At 39.2% G+C, this 25,401-nt stretch overlaps 1 protein-coding gene across 1 annotated transcript in view; it reads right to left on the minus strand.

Annotated features, from left to right (window-relative positions):
• Positions 1-92: 92 nt before the first annotated feature.
• The window catches only part of bmpr1bb (bone morphogenetic protein receptor, type IBb), a 58,378-nt gene continuing 33,069 nt past the window's right edge, over positions 93-25,401 (minus strand). The window contains exons 5-15 of the mRNA XM_063478528.1: positions 19,038-19,366; positions 9,070-9,229; positions 8,108-8,210; positions 7,749-7,851; positions 6,366-6,456; positions 6,143-6,287; positions 5,640-5,832; positions 2,885-3,182; positions 2,603-2,778; positions 2,384-2,514; positions 93-1,350 (exon numbers count right to left, since the gene is read on the minus strand). Coding sequence (XP_063334598.1) covers positions 1,225-1,350; positions 2,384-2,514; positions 2,603-2,778; positions 2,885-3,182; positions 5,640-5,832; positions 6,143-6,287; positions 6,366-6,456; positions 7,749-7,851; positions 8,108-8,210; positions 9,070-9,229; positions 19,038-19,125 — 1,614 coding nt within the window. The 5' untranslated portion in view covers positions 19,126-19,366 and the 3' untranslated portion in view covers positions 93-1,224. The remainder of the gene's footprint in view (positions 1,351-2,383; positions 2,515-2,602; positions 2,779-2,884; positions 3,183-5,639; positions 5,833-6,142; positions 6,288-6,365; positions 6,457-7,748; positions 7,852-8,107; positions 8,211-9,069; positions 9,230-19,037; positions 19,367-25,401) is intronic.

Consider the following 25,401-nt stretch of genomic DNA (forward strand, 5'->3'; position numbering starts at 1 on the left):
TGCGACCATTTGACTTGTGAGACTGTGTTAAAAAAAAATAACCTTATGGGCTTTCAAGATATATTTTTCAAATTTTTTTTTAATAGGGAATGTTCTGCAGATCCACTCATACACCATCATTACTTACATATGTACAGATTAAATAAGGCACGTGCTACAGTGGCAGAGTGGATGAGACATATATATATATATGTATAGACACTGATCAAAAATGCATTTTACCATCCAACAAGGCAATAATACATAGATTTCAGATCAGCTTTGTATGGATGAAAAAGAAATATGACCAGAAAGATGAGACGATGCAGGATAGCAAAACCCAGATCTAAAAAGAGGTTGTATGTATATATACATACATACACACACAAATGTATAAATATATATATAAATACATACACAGGTTATAAAGAATCATCTGGTTTCAAATGGCATCCTGTACATTTTAAACTAAAAGGCTAAATATGGACGGATGGTATATGTCCATACGATAGTCAAATTACAAAAACAACCACATGAACCTCACAAATTGTCTGTTGTCTCCGGCTGTTGAATTAAAGCACACTGAAATCAGAAATCAGATGATTCTTTTTTGATTCACCTTGAGTGTGTGTATGCATGTATATTTGTTTGTTTAATATATCTATATATATATTAATCATGTTTCTGTTTGTTCAGTAATAATAATAATGGTATGAATCCACATCTTCTACACTGAGGTCAATGGATGACTATCATCATCATAAGTCCACTGTGATATCACAGCATGCAGCGGCTGACTCAGGAAAAAAAAATGAAACAGCAAAACACACACACACAAAGCAGCTTTGACAGTACAAAAGACTGCCCGTAGAATACTGCTATATGGCTTTAGAGGAGCAGCGCAAGAGCATCCTCCAGATTTTAGTCCTGCAAGGCCCCCTGAACAGTCTGGAACCAGAAACCACTCAGCTTTCACAGAAAGCACAGTCTGAACACTGAGGGCGAGGCGCCTCAGACAATGGTAGGGCAGATGTCCCCTGATATAATAAATTTCTTGGTATATATCATTATTCTGGCCCTACGGTGACCATTATCTCTATCACTCATCCTCCCTGTCAGTTATATTTGTTCTATTATTCACAGTCTCTCTTTTTTTTCTTCCCTTTCTTCTGGCCAGCTTGAGTGGCCTGTGCCAGTGGTAATGACGAGACTCTGGGAGATGATATCTTTTCTGTGGACTCTCTGTCACAGTTTGATATCTTGGGACTCTAACATCTTCGCAAGAGTCTTCTTCACCCTTAGGGCTGTGAGACGACAAGTTGGATTGTGAGCCCAGCACTCCGACATGAGTTTCCCCATCTGTCGTAGACACTAAAGACACACACGACCATATGCATAAGAATACAAATACATTTTAGGCAAATGGTTTAATCCATGATTACTAATTATTTATGGGCATGCAAAAACATGTTTAGCAAAAATGTACCTTACATCCACCAAGACCTACAAGGTCAACCTATAACTTAGAAACAGGGCTGTACTTTTTTAAAAGGGAATAGCGTTGTGTTTATGTGCAAAGTGCAGGCTTTTATTCTTTGCCAAGCTGAAACCCATTTTAATATACTTGAGTATAATTATTTTTTTATTCATGTGGATATAATAAATGGGTAGCATTTAATAATAAATATCAATTAGAAAAAGCGGTTATAATCAATAACTGTAATGCACATAACACAGTAATAATAAAAAAAAATGTGATATTAAGAATCCCCATATATCATTCCCTGTATGCTCACTCTATATGTTGTAGAAATAACATAGTTTAAAAAGTCCAATGTAGAATCACTTCAAAGGTGAAATATGAAATGATATTTTAAATCCTTATACAAAGCTTTCTATATTTTGACAATACACACCACACTTCATAATAGTTTCTAAGTTATAAGCCTTTTTCTCAATTTCCGACCAATAAATCATAAACTTGACCTTGAATGACCTTTGTGGATGATCTACACTGCTACAAAGTTTTATCAGAATCCATTCAAGACATTTCCAGTCATCATGTTTACAGACAGGAAGAATGATACACACGCAAGCACTACTACAAACATAACCTCCTTGGCAGAGGAAATAATTTTACTGATAAAGTTTTACAGGTAAACTGTAAACTAAAGAATACTCTGGAAAAGTGTATGATTAACAGCTGTTGTGCTAATAACAGCTGTTTCAATGCATCATTTCTCTCATACTATGATGCAGAAATCTCCACTTAGAATGCAGATTAATGCATATTTACATGGATTTATTTTAAAGTAAGTAACCATGTTGATGTAATGACGTTCACAGATAAACACTATTAAATTTAAGTTTTAAAAATGGATAAAGCAAAAGCAAGAAAGAGTACCTCATCACTGCTCCATCGATTAGCAAATGAAGGTCTTTGTTTTTTTATGCAAACTACTTCTCTCATGTCCTCATATGAAGGATCGGAGGGGACGAGGTCATAATAGGGAAGCTGATGTTCCTCCACAATACCTGGAGTTATAATGAAAGAAAATGTCCATTAATTATCATTAATAAAATATTAAGACACTTCAAGTCAAAATAAACACATCTTCCTCACCTCCAGAGATGCATCGTCGGGCCATCTCCCAGATAATAAGGCCAAAACTATACATGTCAGCTGTTATAAAAGACTGGAAGTGGCTCCTGTTGAGGGTCTCATCCAGTACTTCAGGTGGCATGTAGCGCTTTGTTCCAACGCGTAGGTTAGGAGGGATATCTACTTCATTGGTGTCACTGAGACAGGGAGGAAAAAAAGGAACGAGTCAAAGAATTTTTAGCATCGTCCAGTATTCCCCTTAATTAAAATAAACGCTCAAAAGACTCAAAATGTCTTGTGTACCTATTAAACTTGACAGCCAGACCGAGGTCTGCAATACAGCAGGATCCATTCTTTTTAACCAAGATGTTTTTGCTTTTCAGGTCTCTGTGTGCAATAGCTGGTTTGCCCTGTGTGCCGTAGATCTCAGTGTGGAGATGACAAAGGCCTGATATGGAGGAATACGCCAGCTTCAGAAGAGCCTTGACGTCTAAGGTGTTGGACTTGAGGTAGTCGTATAAAGAGCCATTCTCGTGGTAGTCTGTAATTAAGTACAGCTGAGTCCACGAGCCGGTTCCTTTGATGTCGGCTGCAATGAATCCTGGGGATTAGATAGCTGGTGTGAGGGGATTAAAATATACACACAGAAATCAATGCGCATGGTTTCATTCACTTTTGGGGACATTTCACCAACTTCTGCTCAGTCACTGAACATCCATTTGTGTGTGTAACTTCCAAAACTTAGAATCAAACATAGTGCATGCTTAACATCATGCCAGACGATGTGGAGGTGGAAGTAGGAACCATGCACTGTATTTTTTCTTTCTAGTACTCATTTTCCATTTGTTAGTCAGCTATTACCTCTGCTTTTGATATGCAAAACCCAGTGTATCACTATATCTCCCTGGAGACATGTTAAAAAAATGTGTATCTTTACAGATATTTCTTTTTTTTTTTGTCTTTGTCTATGCTCTTGCTGTTCAGACTTTAATTGCTGCACTTGTTAACAATGAGTTCTGAGCAAACCCAACACTCCTTTCCTCTAAATCTAGAGATTTCAAAGTCTGACCTGCATGCAACTGGCATCCACAGTTAATGTCAGAGTGTGGAAGCAGAACAAAATGAGACCTTTTTAGTTTTAAATCTAAATCGTCTTAACATTAACATAGAAATCAAATGTTAATAAACCTGAAAAACCTATAAAACCTACATAAATATAAATATAGCCCTCTGAGCAGATGCATAAATACTAAATGTGCAACCATCAATCATTCCCGGGCTTTTGACATTGGCACTCAGTTATCAAAACTTCCAGAGCCCTCTGAAACTCCAGAAATTAGTCGTTAACCCCAGAGACTAAGTCAGCAGTCCAGTCAATGAGTTCCCAGAAGAGCCTAAACCAGGGGTGTCAAACGTAAGGCCTGGGGGCCAGAATTGGCTTGAGACACTCCAATCCAGCCCTCTAGATTGGAATGACAGCATAAATTTTGGACTTTTACCTGAATTTTCAAAAGTTTTACAGCTTTTCCTTCTGATAAAGTCCTCCCCCGTGGCTATTCATACCATACCAAAGTAATGAAGTAATAAAAAGCAAATAAATACCAGAAGAGATCATGTTTTATCACTCACTACTGCAGAAATTTCTGTTTTTTTAACAATAGATCCACAGAAAAAAAAGAAAGAAAGAAAATATGATTATACAATAACTATTAAAGTAATTTTACACATTTGCCAGAGAGTCATGCTGACAGATTCATTTCATTCATTACAGCAGCATTCCTCTAACATGTGAAAAAACTGTGGAGATTGTACTTTTTTTTCTTATATTACTATTCGTTGACATGATCTTCAACAGTATAGGTCCTTACTAGGCCAAGAGATATGTATTTAAGACTGATGATAAAAATGGTATGGAGATTCAGACTGAAGTAGATGCTTTGTTGGAGCGCCAAAGACGGGACAACAACTTGTCTGTTCCTAAAACGCCCTCCATTAACCTAAAGGTTGATCCTGAAATTGCTGCCATGAGGCCTCTAAATCAGATGGCATGGATGATGACAGCAGCTACAGCAGCTTCATCTCCTATGTAGAAATCTACAACTACAACATCTATGATCTCCTGGAGGAAAGATGCCCACATCATGTATGTGGCTGGTTGTCTGGAGGTGGAAGTCAAATCTGCAGAGGAGGCTTTTCAAGTGTTCTGGAGAGGTCAAAAAAAGAGGAAGGTTGCAAACACTTGGCTGAACAGAGAGTCCAATCGCTCCCACAGTGTGTTCATTATTAAACTGGCTCAGGCCCCTCTTGATGCAAAAGGCAAGAATGTTCTCCAGGATAAGAACCAGATAAGTGTCAGTCAGCTGTGCCTGGTGGACTTGGCATGAAGTGAGCGACCTGGCAGGACAGGGACAGAAGGCACTGATATACCTGAAGCAGGTAATATAAATCAGTCTTTGCTGAATCTGAGGACATGCATCAAGATACTTCGAGAAAAACAAATGTGTGGCACAAACAAGATGGTCCCCTATCGAAACTCCAAAATAACCCACCAAAAAAACGATTTTGATAGCGATGGAAATGTTAGAATGGTTGTCTGTGGAAGTCACGTGGTACGCCCGCCCAAGATGGCAAAAGATGGGGGTGCCAGGGCTCCATGGGACACCAACTTGGAATGGGAAATTATTTTTGGAACTGTCGATCCTTTTATGCATTTGCATAAAATTGCATATCAAACTTGGACTTTAGATTTCCTTTTGGTATTAGTTATTTTATGGCCTTATTCCTGTATTCATGGATGTACCATTTGGAAGTTCACCTTTTTCTTCTTAAATGAACTTTCATACATTTAATACAGCAATTGACTGTTCTTTCTTGGATTTTTGTCTTTACCATTATATTTGCAACATTAACACATTCCGTAGAGTAACTACTTTCCTGACCTAAACTGACCTCTGAGAAGAAAAAAAAAACCCTTAATTGTGCTGAATGCAACCGATGCTCACTGTTAACTAAGTGCATTCATTCTTTTACACTCAATTCGCAGTTTTCAGGACCTTACCCAGTATGTTGTCATGTCTCATCAGGAAGGTCTGATAAATTTCAGTCTCTCTGAACCAGCTTTCTTCCTCAGTGGTGAAGAAGACTTTGACAGCCACTCTCTCTCCTCTCCACTTGCCCATCCAGACTTCTCCATATCGTCCTTTTCCAATCTGCTTAACCATTTGAATCTGCTTGGCGATGGTGCGCTGCACCTGGAAACAAATTATTGAAACAACAAAACAAAATAAATTCCATTTTTACAAAGACAAGTCTCTTTAAAATCCCTTTTTTTTTCATTATAAATATAGAAAAACTTCCTTCTGAGCATCTTGCTCTGTTTAAGTTTTATACGGGTGAACAGGTTGATGTAATTCAGAAATTTTACTGCACTAAAAATCATTGTGTGACATTTTCTTCTGCATATTCTGCATATATTTACAAAAAATGGAGTGACACAGTGATTATTTTATCACAGTTAATCTCAGCTTGAGGTGAAGCAGAGGTGTAGAGAGTTTTGCTTACCAGTAGAGGGAGTCCTGATCCAGAGCCAGACCCAATGCTACGGGAATGCTCTATCAAGTCCTTCAGAGATTCCCCAGGGGGAATGTAGGTCTCATCCTGCTCCAGATCGATACTGTAGCGTGGCCGTGACTCCTGCCGTTTATATCTGAAAGAAAGTTTGCTGAGTGAACATCTAGAGGTGTGAAAGTGTTTAAATTATGTGTGTATGAGACGACCTTCTTACCTTAGGTAACAAAATACAAGGATGATACCAAGGATGATGCTGCAAACTGTGACTGAAATTAAGAGAGCCATGTACTGGATACTGTGGTAATCTAAAAATGTAATGATGAGAAGATGTAAATTAGTTTTTTTTAAAAAAATTTTAATTTAGCGATTATGAAACAAAAATTAAAAAAAAAAAATCCTGGTCTGGTCAAGATGGAAAGTTAACAAAACAACTACTGATAAATGGTGGTGACAGTCAGTTGTTCATGGGTGTCATTCCAAATATCTCTCATTGGCAGGGACAGGTTTTCCCCTTCCATCTCTCTATTTCTTCCCTGCACCCCCTTTTCCTACTGACTTATCGATCACATCCCGCTCCCAAATCTCACATATCAGATGTCACACGGACATCTACAGAAACCCCAGAGGTCTGAAGCAGCTCTGGGGCTCTAGACTTTCTGCACTGGTCCTGTCAATCAGAAGCACAGAAACACGAATGCCTGAACAGTGATACTTCATGGTGGGGAAGAAAATAACACACACAAACACAATAAGAATTAGTGGATAAAGAACTTCTTATAAGGTCACTGCAAATTAACTGATGATAAGTAATGTTTAAAATGAACCTACATTTAAAGGAAAAGATAATGCATAGAATAAATTACTACCATAACTGTCCATTGTTACTGTTTAAAAACTGACTTCATCTTCAGACGTGAGAGCAGCGCTTGCTGTTTTCTTGTGCTAATCTTTCACTTGGTGATAAAGCCGCGTTTGCAACTTTTTTTTTAACACTTCTTTCTGGCCCATTGAGATTTTGTTCTATCCTATCCTCAGATCATAGTAAGAACTGTTCCTTGTTATTAAAACTGATAAGAATGAACCTCAAACTACGAAAAAAGAGTCAAATAACAAAACAGCAGAGGTAGCTTGAATGTATAAAAAATACACATAGGTTACTGTATGTGACAGAGGGAGAGAGAAGGTGTGTGTATGTGTGTGTTAGTTAGTGGGTTGTGGCATGACAGATGGACAGATATCTCACATCCGTCCTGAGGCAAGAAACTCAAGCAGGCCCTGGGGAGAGGCTGTCCTTTTCATTAGAGGGTGAGAGAACAAGCCAAATCTGCAGGCTCCGTTTCATCTCTCTCTCCTTCTCCCTCCCTCCTTCTCTCTCTCTCTCTCTCTCTGCATGTGCCACTTCACTCCAGCACCACACTGTGGTTTGTAACAGCTTAAACTGTCACTACCCATCACCAACCCAGCGTGTCCTAAAAGAGCCAGTTTTGAAAGCCACTCACACTTTAAAGAGGGGCAGGATTTCATTATGTGAAAAAAAAAAATGTGTGAAAGAGTGCATGTGTGTGTGTGTGTGTGTGTGTGTGTGTGTTTGTCTTACTTGATGTCATCAGTGGAGGAAGGGTGGGATGCAAGTCTCTGTTGCAGAAGTCTTGATCCGTGCAACACTCGAGAGCTCTCCTTGAACGTGCGTTCCACGTGTCCTTTCATGTACACAAACAAAATGTCAGAACTGTGCATGTCTATGTAACACTAATGAGAGGAGGCTAGTTAGCATTTTGTAATATAACAAAAGCTCTTCTACTGTGTATAAAGTAAACACAATGGACTGGACAATTCTTATTTAAATGGGTCTCATCAACAGCTTCAGTAAGTCAAGGAAAGCTTATAAAGGTTTAAAAAGATTTCACGGGTGACACACGCACATTCACATACAGCATTCACATGCAGCAGACTTACTCTGCATTGAAACTCAGAGCCAGCCAGTCCCAGGCAACCTGCAGTGAGTACAGCAATCCCCCCCTCCTCCTCCTCCACCATAGTGAAGCAGTAACCATCAGTCCTACAAAGAATATGCACACAATTTCACCATTACAGAAATCCAAATAAATATTTAGATTTGAAGATAATTTTTTTTGACTGTCAGCATGTTAGTCGCGTGTCTAATCTAGTGGCATGAGTAATTGTGACAATATCAGGAATACACTAGCACATTTATGAATGTTTTGAACGTGAAAGAGCCCTGACTTCAGTTCAGGAGATGAGGCTTGAGGTGAGGACGATGAGGATGAAATGGAAATGAGGAAGGGCAGAGAGCGGTGGTGATGAACAGTGATGTCCATCGTGGCCACTGTATTCATGGCAGGGCAACATGGTGGCTTCCACAAATTAACGCCTATATATTTTTAATGGATTCATTCTAAGCTTATGAGAATCCATCAATTTGTAGGAAGATGTAATTACACACTAAATGATGTATATTTATGAGTACATTTTTTACCTTTAAATATAGTAAAAAAAATTGAGATGAAGTAATAATGACACAAAACAAATCGATAGCAAAGATGACAAATAGTACATTCATATCCTTATATTTTAAATAACTGCATCTAAGCACATATAGACCTTGTACCACTAAGTATTAAAATGTAATCTCTAAAAAAAACAAACAAAGAAACAAACAACTGAAATGGATAATGAGAGTAGAAATAAGCTGTGTCTCACGAAGCTTCAGGGGTTTCAGAAGAATGGAGCTGAATTAAAACATTTGTGTGCTTCTGATCTAATCACGCAATTATGAGTCTTTTGGCTATTTACACCGAGTAAATGTTTGCGTTGTCTTTTAATGGGCTTAATACAGTGTTTTTTAATAGTTTGTATGTGTCTGTTTTGTGAGCGTGGAAGTGTGTAGTCCAGCATACATGCAAGTGTTGTTGACAGAGTCTTCAGGACAGTGATGGTAGCAGTGGCACCAAAGCATGTTCTGAGCTAAAACTGTGGCTGCGCTGCTGCTCTCCTCCACCCTTCGATCCGATGCCCCCTTCCCCCCGTTCTTCAGGAGCATGGTGTCCAACATATTAGCTGTACAGTGAAGACACAGGAGACAGAGAACTTTAGTACACTGCACCTCAGGAAAATCTGTGATTTGATCAATAATAATAACACATCCCTTTTTCAAAGCCTGTCAGATGTCTTCCTATCTTAGCATTGTTTGGAGTTTAACAGTGTGCTGCTGAAAGAAACCCTGCTGTTCTGAATTTAACTCCAAGTGGTCAGAGTTTAGCAGAGCTGATAAAGGAGCTGATCAAGGAAACAAGTGAAAACATAATATGAAGTATGTGGATCTATTGCATCTCCCACCTCACTGATCAATGGACCGATTTGCAAACTTCATAAACTCATATTCACAGTAGAACACATAACATAGATAACATATCAAGTGTTTAAACTACGGCATTTTAGTATTTCATGAAAAATATTAGCTCTATTTTAAATTGTTGGCAGCAACGTGCCTCAAAAAAGTTGGGATAGGGGAGGAAAAGACTGAAAAAAGGAAGCGGTACTAAAAAGAAACAGCTGGGGAAGAGTTTTCAGAAACAAAGGGGAGAGGTTTAGCAACCTGCAAACAAACTGTATCTATAAATTGCAGAACAATTTAGGAATAATGTTCTGTAATGCAAAACTGTTTAATTGACTTTGAATATATCATCATCTACAGTACATAATAGCATCAAAATTTCAAAGAATCTGGAAAAAGCTCTGTGTGCAAGGGACAAAGCTGAAAATCAGTATTTTTAGCTTTGTCAGAAAATCAGCATTCGATGTTCCTCTCATCCTCACTGAACTCAAAACAAGCATGGCTCTGTCATGGACATCAGAAACACCAGAACCAGACCAGAAATCTTTGTCTGTGAACACAGTTCAGCTTGCCAGCCACAAATGCAGGTTAAATCTTTACCATGCTAAGAAGCAGCCACAAATGAGCAAGATCCAGAAAGGCTGCTGTCCTCTCTGGCCTGAAACTGGAAAACTATTCTGTGGTCCAACAAATCAAAATTTGAAATCCTTTTTTGGAAAACATGGATGCCATGTCCTTGTGGACTAAAGAAGAGAGGGACCATCCAGCTTGTTATCAGCGCTCCTTTCAAAATCTTGCGTCTCTGATTGGTTCCGGCACATCTGGAAAGGTACCTTGAATCCTAAAAGGTATATACAGTTTTTAGAGGAACATATATTCTTCCATCCAGATTACATCTTTGCAGGGAAGGACTTCCACATCCTTAACTGCCCTGCCTGTAATCCGGACCTTTCACCAACTAAAAACATTTGGAGTACCATGAAACAAAAAATATGACAAAGAACAGCCAGGACTGTTGAGAAGCTAGAATCCTATATCAGACCAGAATGAGACAACATTCCTGAGTCCAGCAGCCTGTCTCCCACAGACTGTTGTTAAAAGAAAAGGGAATCTACACAGTGGTAAACACGGCCCCACCTTTTATGAGATGTGTTGCATGACCTGATATTCTTCTTGAAATGGTACATTTTCTCAGTTTAAACATTTGATAGGTTCTGATTGTTTAAGGCCTTTTTATGTGAGGTTTGGATGGATGGATGGATGGATGGATGGATGGATGGATGGATGGATGGATGGATGGATGGATGGATTGCCCTGACCTGACCTTACTGTGTGCTAAACAAAAGGAAATTAGTTATTTAATTGTTTAGATTGTGAATAATGCCAGATTTATGACCTGTAATCGTACATTGTAAAATTAATAAAACACATGTGTAACAAATATTTGGGCTAAAAAATAATGCAAGCTGAAATCTCCAAAAGAAGTATAATTATTTAAACCAGTATGACACACTATAATAACCCTGCTCATTGGTATAGAAACATTTTTCAATTAAAAATAACTGTGCAGCTTATGTGCTTTTTTTTTCACTCTTACTGTAAAGTAGCTGAAGCTGCATAAAGTCTTTCAGTGCAAAATCAAACCAGTCATGACAGCAGATAATCCCCAAAGACCACTGTGGTCAAAGAGCGGAACAACATTGTGCCACACTAGATGGATGTCTTTCTCTTGCTCGCTGTCCGATTCTCACTTTTCCTTTTTCCTTCACATTATTTTCCTTGTATGTATATATGTATATATATATATATATATTAAAAATTAACCTGTTTAACAGATGATACACAGCAAAGCCAAAGTCAAGGCTTTCAAGACATCAAGAATGCCCATTTCCATGTTAGTGCTCAGTGTCAGTCAAATCCAAGAAAAGTTTCCCCCTGATAGATGCAACAAGATCTAAAGGGCAGAAACAGCCAGAAAACCAACCAGGCATGAAAAGGGGGACATGATTAATCCTCCAGAGGAGTATGTGATGAAAAGGCTAAATCAGATTGCAGTACCAAATACAGTGACTATTCTTTAAGTGGGACTCTGTGTCCTTTCACTCTGTGTTGCTGTTTCTGTCAGAGGAGAAGTTTGTGGAGGTGTTCAGATCCTCCCTCACAGTGGCCTTGGTCTCTCTATCACATCTGTTTTGCAAATATTCAAAACAAGGACACAAGAATGGAATGTTTCACGAGTCTGTAAGGAACTTTCTGTCTTGAAGAGCTCTGACTCACTTAATCTTTTGTTAAACAAGGTGCATGTTGTACCATGACACCACTTAACTGCAATGACATAAACACAAATGAGCATTACGTAGAGCAGCACATGGATTACATATTTTCTAAACAGTTCATTTGGCTACGAACAGATTAGTCTCAAACAATTTGTACTGATAAATAAACTTGCTTGATTACATATATTGTTTGACATGAAGGCAATAAGTTTTAAATCTTGCTGTACAAAGTATGCAGATTCTATCGTATCCGCCAGTTCATTGACCGATGGACCAATATATAATTCCAATTAAAAAAATGTTGGGAGGCTGTGTAAAATTTTTAAACAACAGAACATGATCTGCAAACTCTATAAACTCACATTTTATTCACAGTAGAACACAGAAAATGTATCAAGTGTTTAAACTGAGACATTGTGGTATCTCATTAAAAATATAGTTATGTTGTTGCCATCAATTTGAAATTGAGGATATAGATAAGGCCGAAAATCACTATTGGATGGGCCCTCAACCTCACTACAATAAAAACTGTCTGTTATGTAAGTCATAATGAAGGTATTTATCCAACATGTTTTAAAGCCTGCTGTACATAGTATATGAGTAATTTTACTGCAGAGTCACTGATGTTCAACAAACTACTAAAAAGCCTCTATGATGGGAAGAAAAAAATCAAAGAGAAACTACCTCTCTTAACTTAAACATCACAGAAAGACAGGAAAAATAACCAAGATGTGACATTTTCTTCACATTGACTCTCACATAATGTGTCAAATGCATTCTCCCGATTAGGTGGTCTAATTTAGCTGCAGAATGTCTCATCCCTCTCTCTCTTACATCTCACTGCCAATACCACCTCATCATTTCCTGCTGTTTCCAGCCTTTCAACATCCCAACTTCCATCTGCAGACCCTGGAGGTTTATTTATTTACCCATTATCGCCTCATTATTTGTCTGTGCAATATGTATTTGCAGGAGAGTGGCATCAAATTCTACTAATATTCTGTGTCCTATAACTTAATGTGATTTCCAATCACATGAGTCAAACTTAAGGTGATTGGAAATCACATTAAGTTTGACTCATTAAACTACTAAAAACACCACACCAGTGCACTGTCACCCATGTATGCACATATATATACTGCCCACCTTTCGTTTCGTTTCCTCCTTATATTTACTCTCATCTTGGAGATGCATAAGCTTACACAGACCCTCACACAAACTTGCATTGTCAGCGACGTAGCATGCTGAAGGTCACCCAGAAACCTGATCTGCATCCCTCACACATTCCACAGGCAGCTCCTCTGTCTCTGACACAATATTACACACACACACACCCTCTGAGCAAGCGAAGTGTAATTATGGTGAATTACTCCAGCTGGAGAACCTTCAGTCACAGCTCAGCACCATCAGTGGCACTGTACATGCGGGCACTTCCACACTGGATTGAACTTTTCCAAACATGTCTGCATTATTGACGGTAGTTTATCTGCCACCTTTATGACCATGTTTCTCATTTCTGTTCATTTCTGAAGGCTGTGACTGAGCAATATTGGCCTTGTTTGTGACACAACCTCCTTCCTTTTTTTATGGTGCTAAGCGAAGCATGACTATGACCCCTATAACAATCTTATAATGGCAGTAATGACAAACGGGAGCCATCATGGAAGAATCATGGAAATTCCCACTTGATAACATGTTCTGTTTGTTAGGTTTTTGGGTGTTTTTTTAAAAACGTTTTTTAAGACATGCATTTTTTTAAATGAACTTCTTTATTTTTGCCAGTTCTAATGGAAGACGTGCTTCCATTTTTCCTTATTCTAACCAAATGTTAGACTTTTACTGATTGTTTTAAGTTGAGTCAGTTTGAGGTGCTACATTGTCATTTCATTGAGCACATTATGTATAATAGTTTACTGATAGTTTATAGGAAAAGGAAAAGCTTTTTATTTTATTTTATTTTTTTTACTTTTTTTACTTTCCTTTTTTACAAATAAAAGTTTTTAATAAAAACAGTAACAAAAATGGGATGCGACAGGGTTTGCATGCCTTGAAAAATAAGCACTCCAATTAACAGAGCTGTATAACAGGAGCAGACTTCACAGACTAGACAACAGGCATTTAATCTGTGAGCTGTGACCACTGCACAGACTGTTAACTGTTCGTCATGGGTGCAGAGGAGGATAAGTTACTCCAGGTGGCCATGATAAATCACCTTCTCAAAAAGAGGCATCTTCCCCCTTGTCTGCCGGGTGCACTCTGACCCTGAGGGGGTCACAACCAACCTGCAAAGGGGCCATACATCCTCCTCCACCCTGCCACTGCACTCTCATTCCTCTTAACCCCCTACAGGCTTCAAAGGCCTGTGCCACATGAGACACTCACACATGTGCGCATATTGTACACGTACACACAAGAAAATGTCCGAGGAGCACATTCCATACTCTTCCCTTCTTCTTCTCTGCTGCTGCTACACCCACATCAGGTCATCGGTTTCCAGCGCGCAGCTTCCAGCAACCTGTTTTCTCTTTATCGGCTGCCTTTCTGAAGGACTGACAGGGGCTCCCACCAGACAGAGCAATAATGCCACAACAAATTTATGGAGTTGACCCTGCCCTGCATTTTTCTCAAATCCCACCCTCGAAAAAAACTAGCTCCACTGTCAGAAACGAAATTCTACATATGGGTGTGAATACAGCAAAGAGCTGCTATATCCACATGCAAATACTCAAACACAGGCAGATGTACACACAGACACAGACGAAATAACTGCTCTATTCACAACAGATGCCAGCAACATAAAGAGACAGAGACACAGAGGCCTATATATAGGGTGCGCAGATGCACTAAACTTCTTAATCTTGCATATAATTGTATGAATCTTGCAAAATGTTTGCAGACAGACACACACTGGCTGACGAACACACACATTGATAGACAAGAAACAGGTGTAGGTGCTGACACCACAAGTGTATCTGTCTCATCTCAAACCCATCTTCTCTTATTTTTTTTAACATTATCTACCCACAATTCCCATCAACGCGTCTCACTGCTCGTCTATCTATTCATGTGGTCTGGACTTACTGGAAAAAGCCACAAGCGACTGAAAAATTCTGGGGTTCATTACAGACTGCAGCCATAGCGCCACCACAATATGTCACCTTAGCCATTCTGCCTCTCCCCCCCCCCCCCCCAAAAAAAAGAAATGTGGGCAGACGCTTCTCTTTTGTACTTAAGGTTGTTTAATCTATGTAAGTATTGTATATTATAAGTATAGCATAGTACACTCACATGTCTATATGTTAAATATGAAAGTACAGCCAGGAGAGTAGTATCTTAGGGTGAAAAACATGAGGACATACAGGATAGTGCAAAAATCTTGAGCCACCCCTACATTACGTATGTTTTGCTTTCAAGGAGCTTTACAGACTTTCATGTAAAGTTTTAAAGGGGTCTTCAACAATAGCTCTCCAAGCTTTCTGAAGGTCTTTCAAAGTTTTTCTATGAACATTGGATTCTTTTTCAGCCCAGTTCAGTGCAGTCAAGCATAAAAGGACACCTTAATGAAGGGATGAATCAGTGTTGTGTCTAGACATTACAGGAACCAATTTTAAAATGCATCTTTAGGCTCTTTGTTACTAGCAGCCTGTCTAAAAAACATAGTTTCTTCCCATTTCTTTAGTTGACTCTATGAAAAATGACAAAAATAACACAGTTTGACAGTATAAAAAGTATTTTTGCACCAACAACATGATTCCCAAAGAGCTATTAGCTAAAAACTTCTCAGTATCCAGTACAGATTGTCCTTAAGAAAATTGAGCAAACTGGTCTAGTGGAGGGAAAAAAATGGCAGTCTTAAGAAACCATCTCCAGCAGATATCTGAAAATCATGTTGATAAGAAATAGGAAAAAATCCACCAAATGCACCTGATGCAGGACCTGAGAGATAAATCTGACCGTTCAGTTCATCAGTCTACTGTTCTACTGTTCACTGAAGCCTCAGTAGCACTCAGTGGAAGGGTGGCTGTCAAAAACTACATTTCAGACAGTGTTGATGGGATCTTATCAAATCATATTTTGATCAACCATGTAATACCATCTAGACAGCATCTGGTTGCAACAGCTTTATTTTTCAGCAGTGACAATGTTCTCAAACACACTGTCTGTGTGCTAAAAGCATGCCCGGATAGACAAAAACAGTGTGGAATCATCTTGGCAGAAAATGAAAAAAAAAAAAGAAACACGCAGCACCTAAAGAAGAGCTTTGAATGTCCTCCAAAAACCCTGGACAACTATTACTGAAGGCTACCTAAAGAAATATCAAGAAAGCTTGCCTAACATGGCTGTGTGGAATAATAAAGGTGCTCATACCCAATTCTAAATTTGAAGCTCATTAGAATTACACAAACTCTCTTTCTGCCTTATATATTCCATTTTCAAGTATGTTTGCCTTTGACTAAGGACTTTTGCACAATCCCAAAATCCACCTGCTGCCACCTCTAAAGTCTAGTAAGAATCCCAGCTGAAGCCTGCAAACATAGTTAACTTTGTTAACTAATTGTTAGACAACAGGGCCCTTTTATATAATTTCATATTTCAAAAGGATTCAACTAGGGTTTAGTAGTCCCTTCAGTACGTTCTTAAAACTCACAAAAAGTAGTCCCAAGTTTCCAAACCTCACAAAGCAGATATATTAACATGGTTCACATGAATGACTAATAGACACACACACAGACACACACATATAGAGTTTTTACTCCCAGGCTTGACCGCTGGAGCAGCACATCTGCCTGGGGATCAAATTCTGTGTGGGGGAACCGTATCCACATCCTGACAGGAAGCAGCACACAGAACGCTGAAGGAGCTCGGTCCTGCTGAGGACCAACTGCTGCTGTTTTGTACTGCTGGACCGCTACGCCACGCTACACTCTGACCTTACTGTGCAGCGCTTAGCTTCACAAACATGTTCCAAAGGAAAGGTATATTATTGTTGCATATAATTTTTGTCCCTGCAAAGTACTGAGCAAAAGCTTCTGCAAGTTTGTCTGGAAGATTTTGAGTTGGGTATCATCCTCCTTGAGCATCCAAAAACGCTCGATCTCCATTTAAAATAACTTCAAATAATGTATGCAGTACGTGCATTAGTCAAGACTTTTATCTCGTTTAAATAACATAATTATTAATTGCAGTAAAAATGTAACACTACCTACAGAACATTAAACTTATTCAGGTTTTCCTGCAGGCTGTCTAAACCCCTGCATGTTCAATGCACATTTTTCAAATATGTGAAGATTGCTGGAAGTAAAATATAAATGGTAAGTTACTTTAGTAGCAGCTCTTCAGTGAAGACTCCTGATTATAAACATCTTTCAAGAGAATTCCTCCAGTGTACTCAAGCAAACTTTCAGACCTTTTATATTTTCATGTCACTAAGCCAAACACATACCATGTCAACTTCTCCCGCGTCAACTTTTGTTCATTTTTTCCTTGAATGGTAGTAGCTGAAACAGCAGCGATACCACAGATATTTTATCGATCAGTGACAAACATGGGGAAAACCTAACCCAAAATATAGCTAGGAGGAAATTAACACATATCAATGTATCAGTTTCAAAAAAGCCTAACTTATTATGATATAACCGACCATATTTTTTATATTTCCACTCCATTGCCACAGGATGAACAGTGTTTGGACTCATCTATTCTCTGTGAACCTTACCAGCCTAGGGAAACAGGTGGCAAACTGGCTGTGCTACTTAGATTTATGGGCTACCTCCCACATGTTAAACTCATTTGGGTGACCTTTAAAAGATCAAATCACAGGGGAAACAGAAAAGGTATTGATAAAAGTTAGTGGGGGAAAAAGCTGAGCATAGGGGAGTGAAACTAAGGAAGCTCAAGAATAACCTTAGTATAAAACTTTTCCAAGAAGCTCTTCAGCTTCATTTCGGGAGGTATTTATCAGTCTGTGCTGACAGGAATAAGCAGACACTTTGCCTCCAGTTAGTTAACGCTGCAGTTTTGGAAGAGTGAAAATCAATGTTGCTCTTCTGAGGCATTTTTGATGAGTTTTGCTCCAGTAACCCGCATAGTTTAGATCTGAGTTGGGCTAATTCACTAAAAAGGATTCATCAGCAAGAGCAACTGTGAAAGTTATATACATATATATATATATATATATATATATATATATATACATATATATCAAATCATCTAAATATTAATTGTGATGCTGAATTTCTGAAGCCTTCTGTTTTCCAATGAGCCTCTATCCTATACTAAGAAAACAATTTAACTAACGGAGAGCAAAATGAGGCCAACACAGCACTGGGTGAACAAATGAGAGAAGTGGCATGCCATCTATCACTTAAGGGAAATCCACTCACAGCTAAGAGTCATGCTGAAATTTTCCAGACCATCTCTTTATGGCAGAATTTATAAACACTGCATGTTACTGTGTGCAAGCAGATGCTGGTTTTACAGCTTGACACCAAACTCTGTTGTTACGAAGTATGAAAGTCAAGGTGCAACTAATGATTTTTTTAATGTTTCTGTTTTTTAATATTAGGACTAACTTTTTTTTAAAATTATCTGTAATAGTTGGTGTAAAAGGTTTTAAGAAAAAGAAAATGCAACATGAAAAACTGCAGAATTCATTGATTAATTTTTAGATTTTAAACAAAGAATTTAAGTGTTGATTTATGTGTCATAATATCTGCAAATAGCAATAAAAACTGAAAACCACCTAAACATGGTAATACCCATACTGACCTACTCCAACCAGAACAAATGGGCAAGTGTCATTTTCTTGAGACTGGGAGTTCAGCTTGTCACAACCTTACGGGGCACTGTGACATTGCTGGCATTCATAATAAAAGACAACTGGCTGTCCATCTTCAAACAATTCAAAACATGAACGGGGATTTGGGGACATGAGGGTTGGGGGGGTGGACAGGACGGCAGAGATAAATGCACACCGGTTTTCATGGCAGCCCCTGTGGAGATCATAATAGCTTTTCATCATAAATACCGCAGGGCAAAAAATAGACCGACTAGCTCACAGCTAGCACGATCAACCTGTCAGCGTGTGATATCGCCTATAAAACATGTGAAAACTTGCTTCTAACTCAACCAGTAAAAGAAGTGCATAACCAGTCTAGTCTCAACATACACAGGAAGAAAACATGCCTATGATAAGAGCCAAACGGTTAATCAAAACATAAAGACAGCAGGACAGCAGAAACATCAAAACACTCACCATCAGACCCAGGGCTCAGTGATGCTAGTCCAGTCACCAGGAGAACAGCCTGCCAGGCCCACTCCTGAGGCAGCCACACCACCATCATGCCAGCATTAACTTTCCTCAAGCCCCTGAGGTCCTGGCACAGCGAACACACCCCGCGCAACAAGGAGGAGGTGCGAGAGTGCACTTTATATCCTTCTGGTGAAAGAGGCTCAGTGCTCTTTTCTGTACAAGTGTTTCTCTGTGAGTGACTTCCCCCTCAGCACTCTCAGGAACTTCCCACAGCACAGTCGCCTTGCAGCCTCCAGCACTACTCCACACTGACAGCCTGGGAGAGACAGACACTGAGAAAAGGGGGGGGGGGGGGGGGGGGGCAAAAGAGAGGGAGGAGAGTGTTACTTTGTTGCTCTCTCACTGTGCTATTTGTCCAGCCCTTTCGATGTCCACCGCAGAGGGAACAGCTGAGTATATCTACAGATCCCCGAGGTGCTGCTACAACACAGGCACACGGTGCAAATTTTCTCATCCCTCATACCCAGAAAAGACAGCAGTGCAGAGGGGGCATTAGGGGGTGAACCGGGGCGATGGATGCAAGCATGAGGCTCCATGAGGTGTGAAAGGTAGCCATGAAGCCATTATGAACTGGTGCCACAGGCATGCAAACACACAGCATGCCAAGAGGGACACAGAAGCTACAGAGTGAACTCAAGACTATAAACTTACAGAGGACATGTGTATATATACTATGGTAAAGCCAGCTGATATCAAATCCTGCAAGGCAGAGAAAGTATGAACAATTAAAGCAAGAACCTAGAGGAAAATTTGCATTTGTTGTTAATACAAATAGGTTATCGGGGTTATCCATCTTGGCTCGGCACCAGTGCTCCAGACATGACATTTATGTCTTTCTTATCGCAGAGGTTATTTAATGGCATCTAAGTTTCCCCCTTAACAATTAGAAAATCTTAAGAAAGATTATAAAATAAAAGGCTTTCATCTGCACCTTTCATTTGTTTGATAGTTGAAGAAGAAAGGCGGCACATTCCACAATAATCATCAGAGGGAAAAAGAAAAAGAAACCGACCTTTCCACAACCCCATCTTGACCTAAAGTGTGCTGAGCTACAGCTGCAGACGCAGGTGTTGTGTGAATGGCAAAAATCGCGCAGGCATTAATCTGTAACTAACAGTATGGTATTAAAGTTCAGATGAAGGCTCAATCTTGTTCAGTTGCTCCTGTGAGCCTGTGTGTTAAAGGGGTGAAAACACAACCACTAGAAGAGCTTCAGCAGGGATCAGCCCATCACACGTCAGGTGATTAGAGGCGATTAGAGCTCACACCTCCAGGCACCGCCACAACTTTGCAACTTCACACTAATCCAGCACACATGCAAACTTACAACCGAACAGAAGAAACATGAATAACAATAGGGACACACTGCACAGCAAAAGTCAAGTGGATTGACTAAGCCGTGTGCCAAATTGCGTCAACTCTACAAGAGCGCCTATAGAAATCATAAACATTTCAGAGAGGGAAGAATTTCCACAATCACATGCCGTATGTATGGGTCTTCTGGGTGGAGTTTCATTCATTCCAAATGGTTCAAGGGGACACAAACAAAAGCAAATGTGGTGCTAAAACAAGGCAAAAACAACAACAGCCAAATGGGCTTCTCCACCCACAACTGTCCCCTCCGAAAGTCTCACTGGGTGGGAACATCGGCTCCCAGAAGCCTCTTCATCTTTCTAGTGCTCCAGCCTTAAAGCTGTCACTCCTGATTTGTGCATCTCTGTGTATTACTTGTGATAAGTCAGACTATTCTGGAGCATGAACGCGTGGGGAGCAATGTGAATGGGTCATTGCACCTTACACACCCTACTGCGCTCCATCAAATGCCCAGCGTGGAGCCTCTCTGGACTCTCACACAGCCTACTCGGGCCCAAAGGCCAGTGACGGGGGGTCCAGTGGAGTAAGCAGCTCCGTAGGTGGGCGTCACTCCACCAAACAAAGGGGTTCAAAGTGGGGCAGACTGGTTGCGAGAGCGATTTTCAGTTAAATTAATTCTTCCTTTCCTGTGTGATAGCACATCTGCTATCACACATATTTAGAGATGATTTATACTGCTTGAGAAATTGTTTGTCTCATAGTCAGCTGTAGGATCAATCATCAATTCAAAATGAATGGGAATTCCCTATGTGGCTCTGTCTTTCTAGGAAAATAAAATCTATGATGATCGTAACTATTTTTTTGTTCTAAATGTATGAATTACACCTTGGTCAATATCACCGATTGGATATTTCAGCTTGTACTGGCTTGATCTTTCCTTAATAAATTGTTCTCTTGCAGGCCTTGCAGCCTTGCACCTTTAAGAAGCTGCAGACCTAAATAAATGAAGAACTCATTTAATGACTATTGCTTACAGTGTGAAATATAATGTGCAACAACTATTACTGTCTAGTTTGTTTGCGATGAAATATGCTCTGACCACAGGGTGGGTTTAGGTCAAAAGACACCCACTGATTCAGATGTACTTTCCTGTGCACAATATTATGCAGAGTTATCAAAAGGTCACAAAGCCGAAGAAGGGCTTTCATGGGCCAAAAAATACATAGCCGAAAAAGTGTGCACGCACATGTCCCCAGTGAGACACTTTTATTAGAATGGTTGGGTGACCATCCTGGGACATATCTTTTTATAACCTCATTTTATTTTTATGTCTGCTCAAAATTTCTTTATCAGACTAAAGATTTTTCCTTCTCCCTGTTGGTTCTGATTACAGCTCATCGATGCATCGCAAAAACACTCTTCTCACTGCTCTTTTCTGACAATATTGTTGCAGTATTGCTGTATGCTGTAACTTAAAAAATCAAGACAATTCCAGTAAGCATGAAAAGGAGGCGTAAAATAGCAGTAAACTGCACTACACTAAGCTATTTGAAGAGAACAAATTACTGCTTTTACCTGAATAAAATAAAAAAAATCTTGTTTTTTGTTTCTTCTATAAACCACAAACTTGTATGAGCCCCTTTCACTTGCCATTTTAGGTACAGTAACTTCTTTGGTGCTGCTCTACCGTAGCTCTGGCTTAGTAAACTGGGTGCTGTGCTACTTCGCCCACTTTGATTTGGAGGGCTTGTGTGGAGAGTAGATTAGCTCAGAGATTATTGTCACTTCGTTTTGCAGATTTTATATGCTTCACATTCTGCTCTCTAGCAGTCAGAGATCAATTATTGCATTGTTTGTAATAATCTGTCTCCATTTCATAAAGTAAACATTTTCTTATGAAACAGAGACCCTACTTTAATACCAGCACTAGCATTGCAATGCACCATGAAAATGAGCCATGTTTTTTGTTTCAGAAAGTGACTTTAAAGAAGCGGGCACGCATTTCATCACACAGCAAGAGGAACGGGATAGATGACTGTGAAAAATCACCGCTAACCTGTGAAACAAAAAGCCATGGCAGAACACAGATGATGAAATTACTCTCAGAAGATGGAATGCGTATCTTGAACGATTTTTCAGCTGGGGCCAAACTGACCCTCAGCTCTGTGAAATTAGGAGGATTTTCAGCAGCTCAGTGTTAAAACGGCTGTCACCGAATCCTGGAAAGCACTTTATTACCGTGGCAACACAGCTGTCTAGACCAAATGGTCCAATCGGGGTGCAAGAGTCAGGAAAGCGTGACACTATCTTCATCATCCAGCAGGACAAAGATTAGCTTCCTTTCTTCATTGAGTTATAAGAAAAGATTATTAACCACATTTGATACAATGGAGCTGAACTAATGCTCTGTCTTTTAGTTTTCAGAGATCCAGGTGACATCGCTGTGTGTGTGTGTTTTAATATAGGTAAGTGATGTACGCAAAAAAGTGTAAAATAAATAAGAAAATTGAATGCCATAAAAAATTACAAAAACAAGTTAAGATATGTAATTAATAAAAAATTAATGAAGGTACCTGGTTAAACAAAAAGGTTTTTAACTGGTTTTCAAAAGACTCCACAGAGTCAGCTAAATGTAATTTTAGTGGGAGACTCTTTCAAAGCCTTGGTGCCCCAGACTGACAAGCTCTATCATCTGGTCTTCAGTTTTGTAGGTGGAACAGCAGATTCTGAGCATGTGATTGAACACTGCGCACAGCAGTGCATTTGGTAAGAAGCTGAGATAAAAAGAGACTTTACAAGCAAGAGGAAACCTAGGAAGGAATCAAATATTACATTAAGATTCTGAACACTGGATTTAGTAGCTGAACAAAAAGAAGTAAGTCTGACTGATTTCAGAATGTAAATCGGGAGGCGCTATGATCTTGGCCTCAGTTTTGTTCAAGTTTAGGTCAAGGTAATTGAAGAGCCAAGCACAAATCAGGGTTAAACAGCCTATCCAGCTGGTGAGGATTAAAAGACATACAACTGAATGTCATCAGCATAGAAATGATAATGTTGTTTCCTTGCCACCGTTGCCTAGTGCTCGCTCATAGGAGTTCATTTGATTGTTGGGGTTTTCTCCAGAATACTATATTGTAGGAGGTATAAAGCACCTTGAGGCAGCTTTTGATTAGTGCTGCATAACTAAATCTAAACTGAATAGAACAGAACCTTGGTCACTCGGTGTCTCATCTGCACCTTTACTCTCCGTCACTTTACTCCTGTGTGAGGCATTAAAATAATGCAACAACCATGTTCAATTCTATTGTTTTATATGTATTTGTTTGGGGGTTTCTTTGTTTTTTAATTTCCAAATAGGCTACAGCCTACAATGCTAAGACTTAACAATGCCCATGTGTAGACAGGACACCTTCTCTACTGAATCTCTAAGGATAATTCAGAATATAAATCTATAACTATATTGGGAAAATGTGAATATCCCCAGCAGAGCCTCAGCCTTCAAGTAAAAGAAAGATCTTCATGAATATTAAAGATTCCCACAATAGTAGGGCCAAATCACTGCGCTGAGACTGACGTTTTGAATACTTTTTAGAATGCTGAATGGGAAGAAAAACTCCATTCATAAAGAGTGAAAAGGCTGTCACAGCAAGATTCTCCCTCCTTCCCCTCCCTCTGTCTGTCATGCTGTCTCATTCTCTCACTCAGTCCGTCTCACCTTCTCTTTCTTAATGACACTACGACGTGACACCGGAGAGCACTGAAACATGATCACACTTCTGTTGAATCACTTTTCTCAGCCAATATTATTGTTGTTAATCACTATAACCTCTGAAAAAACGCTGGAGGGTTCGTGCTGGCTGTTAAATGCTCATCTGAAGTTTCAAACTGAAACTAAAAAGCTTGTGATAGAATATGTAATGCAATTATGTTTGATTTAGGATGTGACCTGTCTGATTGAAAATAACAATGCTTGTAAACTCCTCTGAAATTCTCTGGGAACACGTATCCACGTACTAGCATTTACGGCATTAAGACGACCATTAAATGCAGAGTTCGCAAGTAATAATTAAGTCTGTCACAACCGTGCACTTTCTTCATCAGACTATAAATGTCAAAAGTTTGTGATCCTCATAAACTTTTCACTGCACACTGCCTCCAGCTAGTCAAGTAAAATGAATGCAGAGAGGACATGTAAAGCTGTATTTGCATTTTTTAGTGCTAAACAACATTACACACTAAATTTCTTCAAGCATGCTCTAATTTACACCTCTGATTATGCTACACATCAGGGCTAGCTGAAGTTCTTTCCTTGTTTCTTTCATTTAAAGTAAATAAACATTTAATAATAATGAGAGATAATGAGAGACAATGTGGTCATAATAGACATGGTCAGCAACAACACTCAGGGACTCTGTTGTATTTTAATGATGGTACTAAGGAGCCCAAAGTGTGCCGACAACATACCCCCCTCACCAATACACCACCAGCCCAGCTTGAACTGTTGATACAAGGCAGGGTTAAACTTTTTTTTATTTTTAATTTGTATGCTTGTCCCTTTTCGTAGCTTATTTTGTGACAACATTCAGTTTTTGTTCTTTCGCTGTGGTTTTAATTCAATTACATGCTTAGCCACTGAGGGTCATGGTTTTTTGGGGGTTATTTTGGATTTCCTAGCTAATCTGCATATTTTGTTACTTTTGAGCCTTAGTTTTGTTTAGGAATACGTTTTGCTGTCTTTTGGTTTTTATGATTATTCTAGTGTTCTGAATTTGGTTAGAGGGATTATTCTGGTTTGATTTCATTCATGCTTTGGCATTTTATTTTTGTATTTCTTTAGTTTGGCCCCCATTGTGTCTGCTTGTATTTTTTTTTGTTAAGTTGGCGTCTCTGTTGAGTGTTTTCCTGTTACTACTTGTTTTTTTAGTAGTCCTTTGTCTGTTTTACCTTTACGCTGCTTTTATGTCCTCCAGCTAATTGATTGGTTTCAATTGTA

Source organism: Pelmatolapia mariae, linkage group LG7 (genome assembly GCF_036321145.2).
Source record: "Pelmatolapia mariae isolate MD_Pm_ZW linkage group LG7, Pm_UMD_F_2, whole genome shotgun sequence".
In the NCBI taxonomy this organism is placed as follows: Eukaryota; Metazoa; Chordata; class Actinopteri; order Cichliformes; family Cichlidae; genus Pelmatolapia; species Pelmatolapia mariae.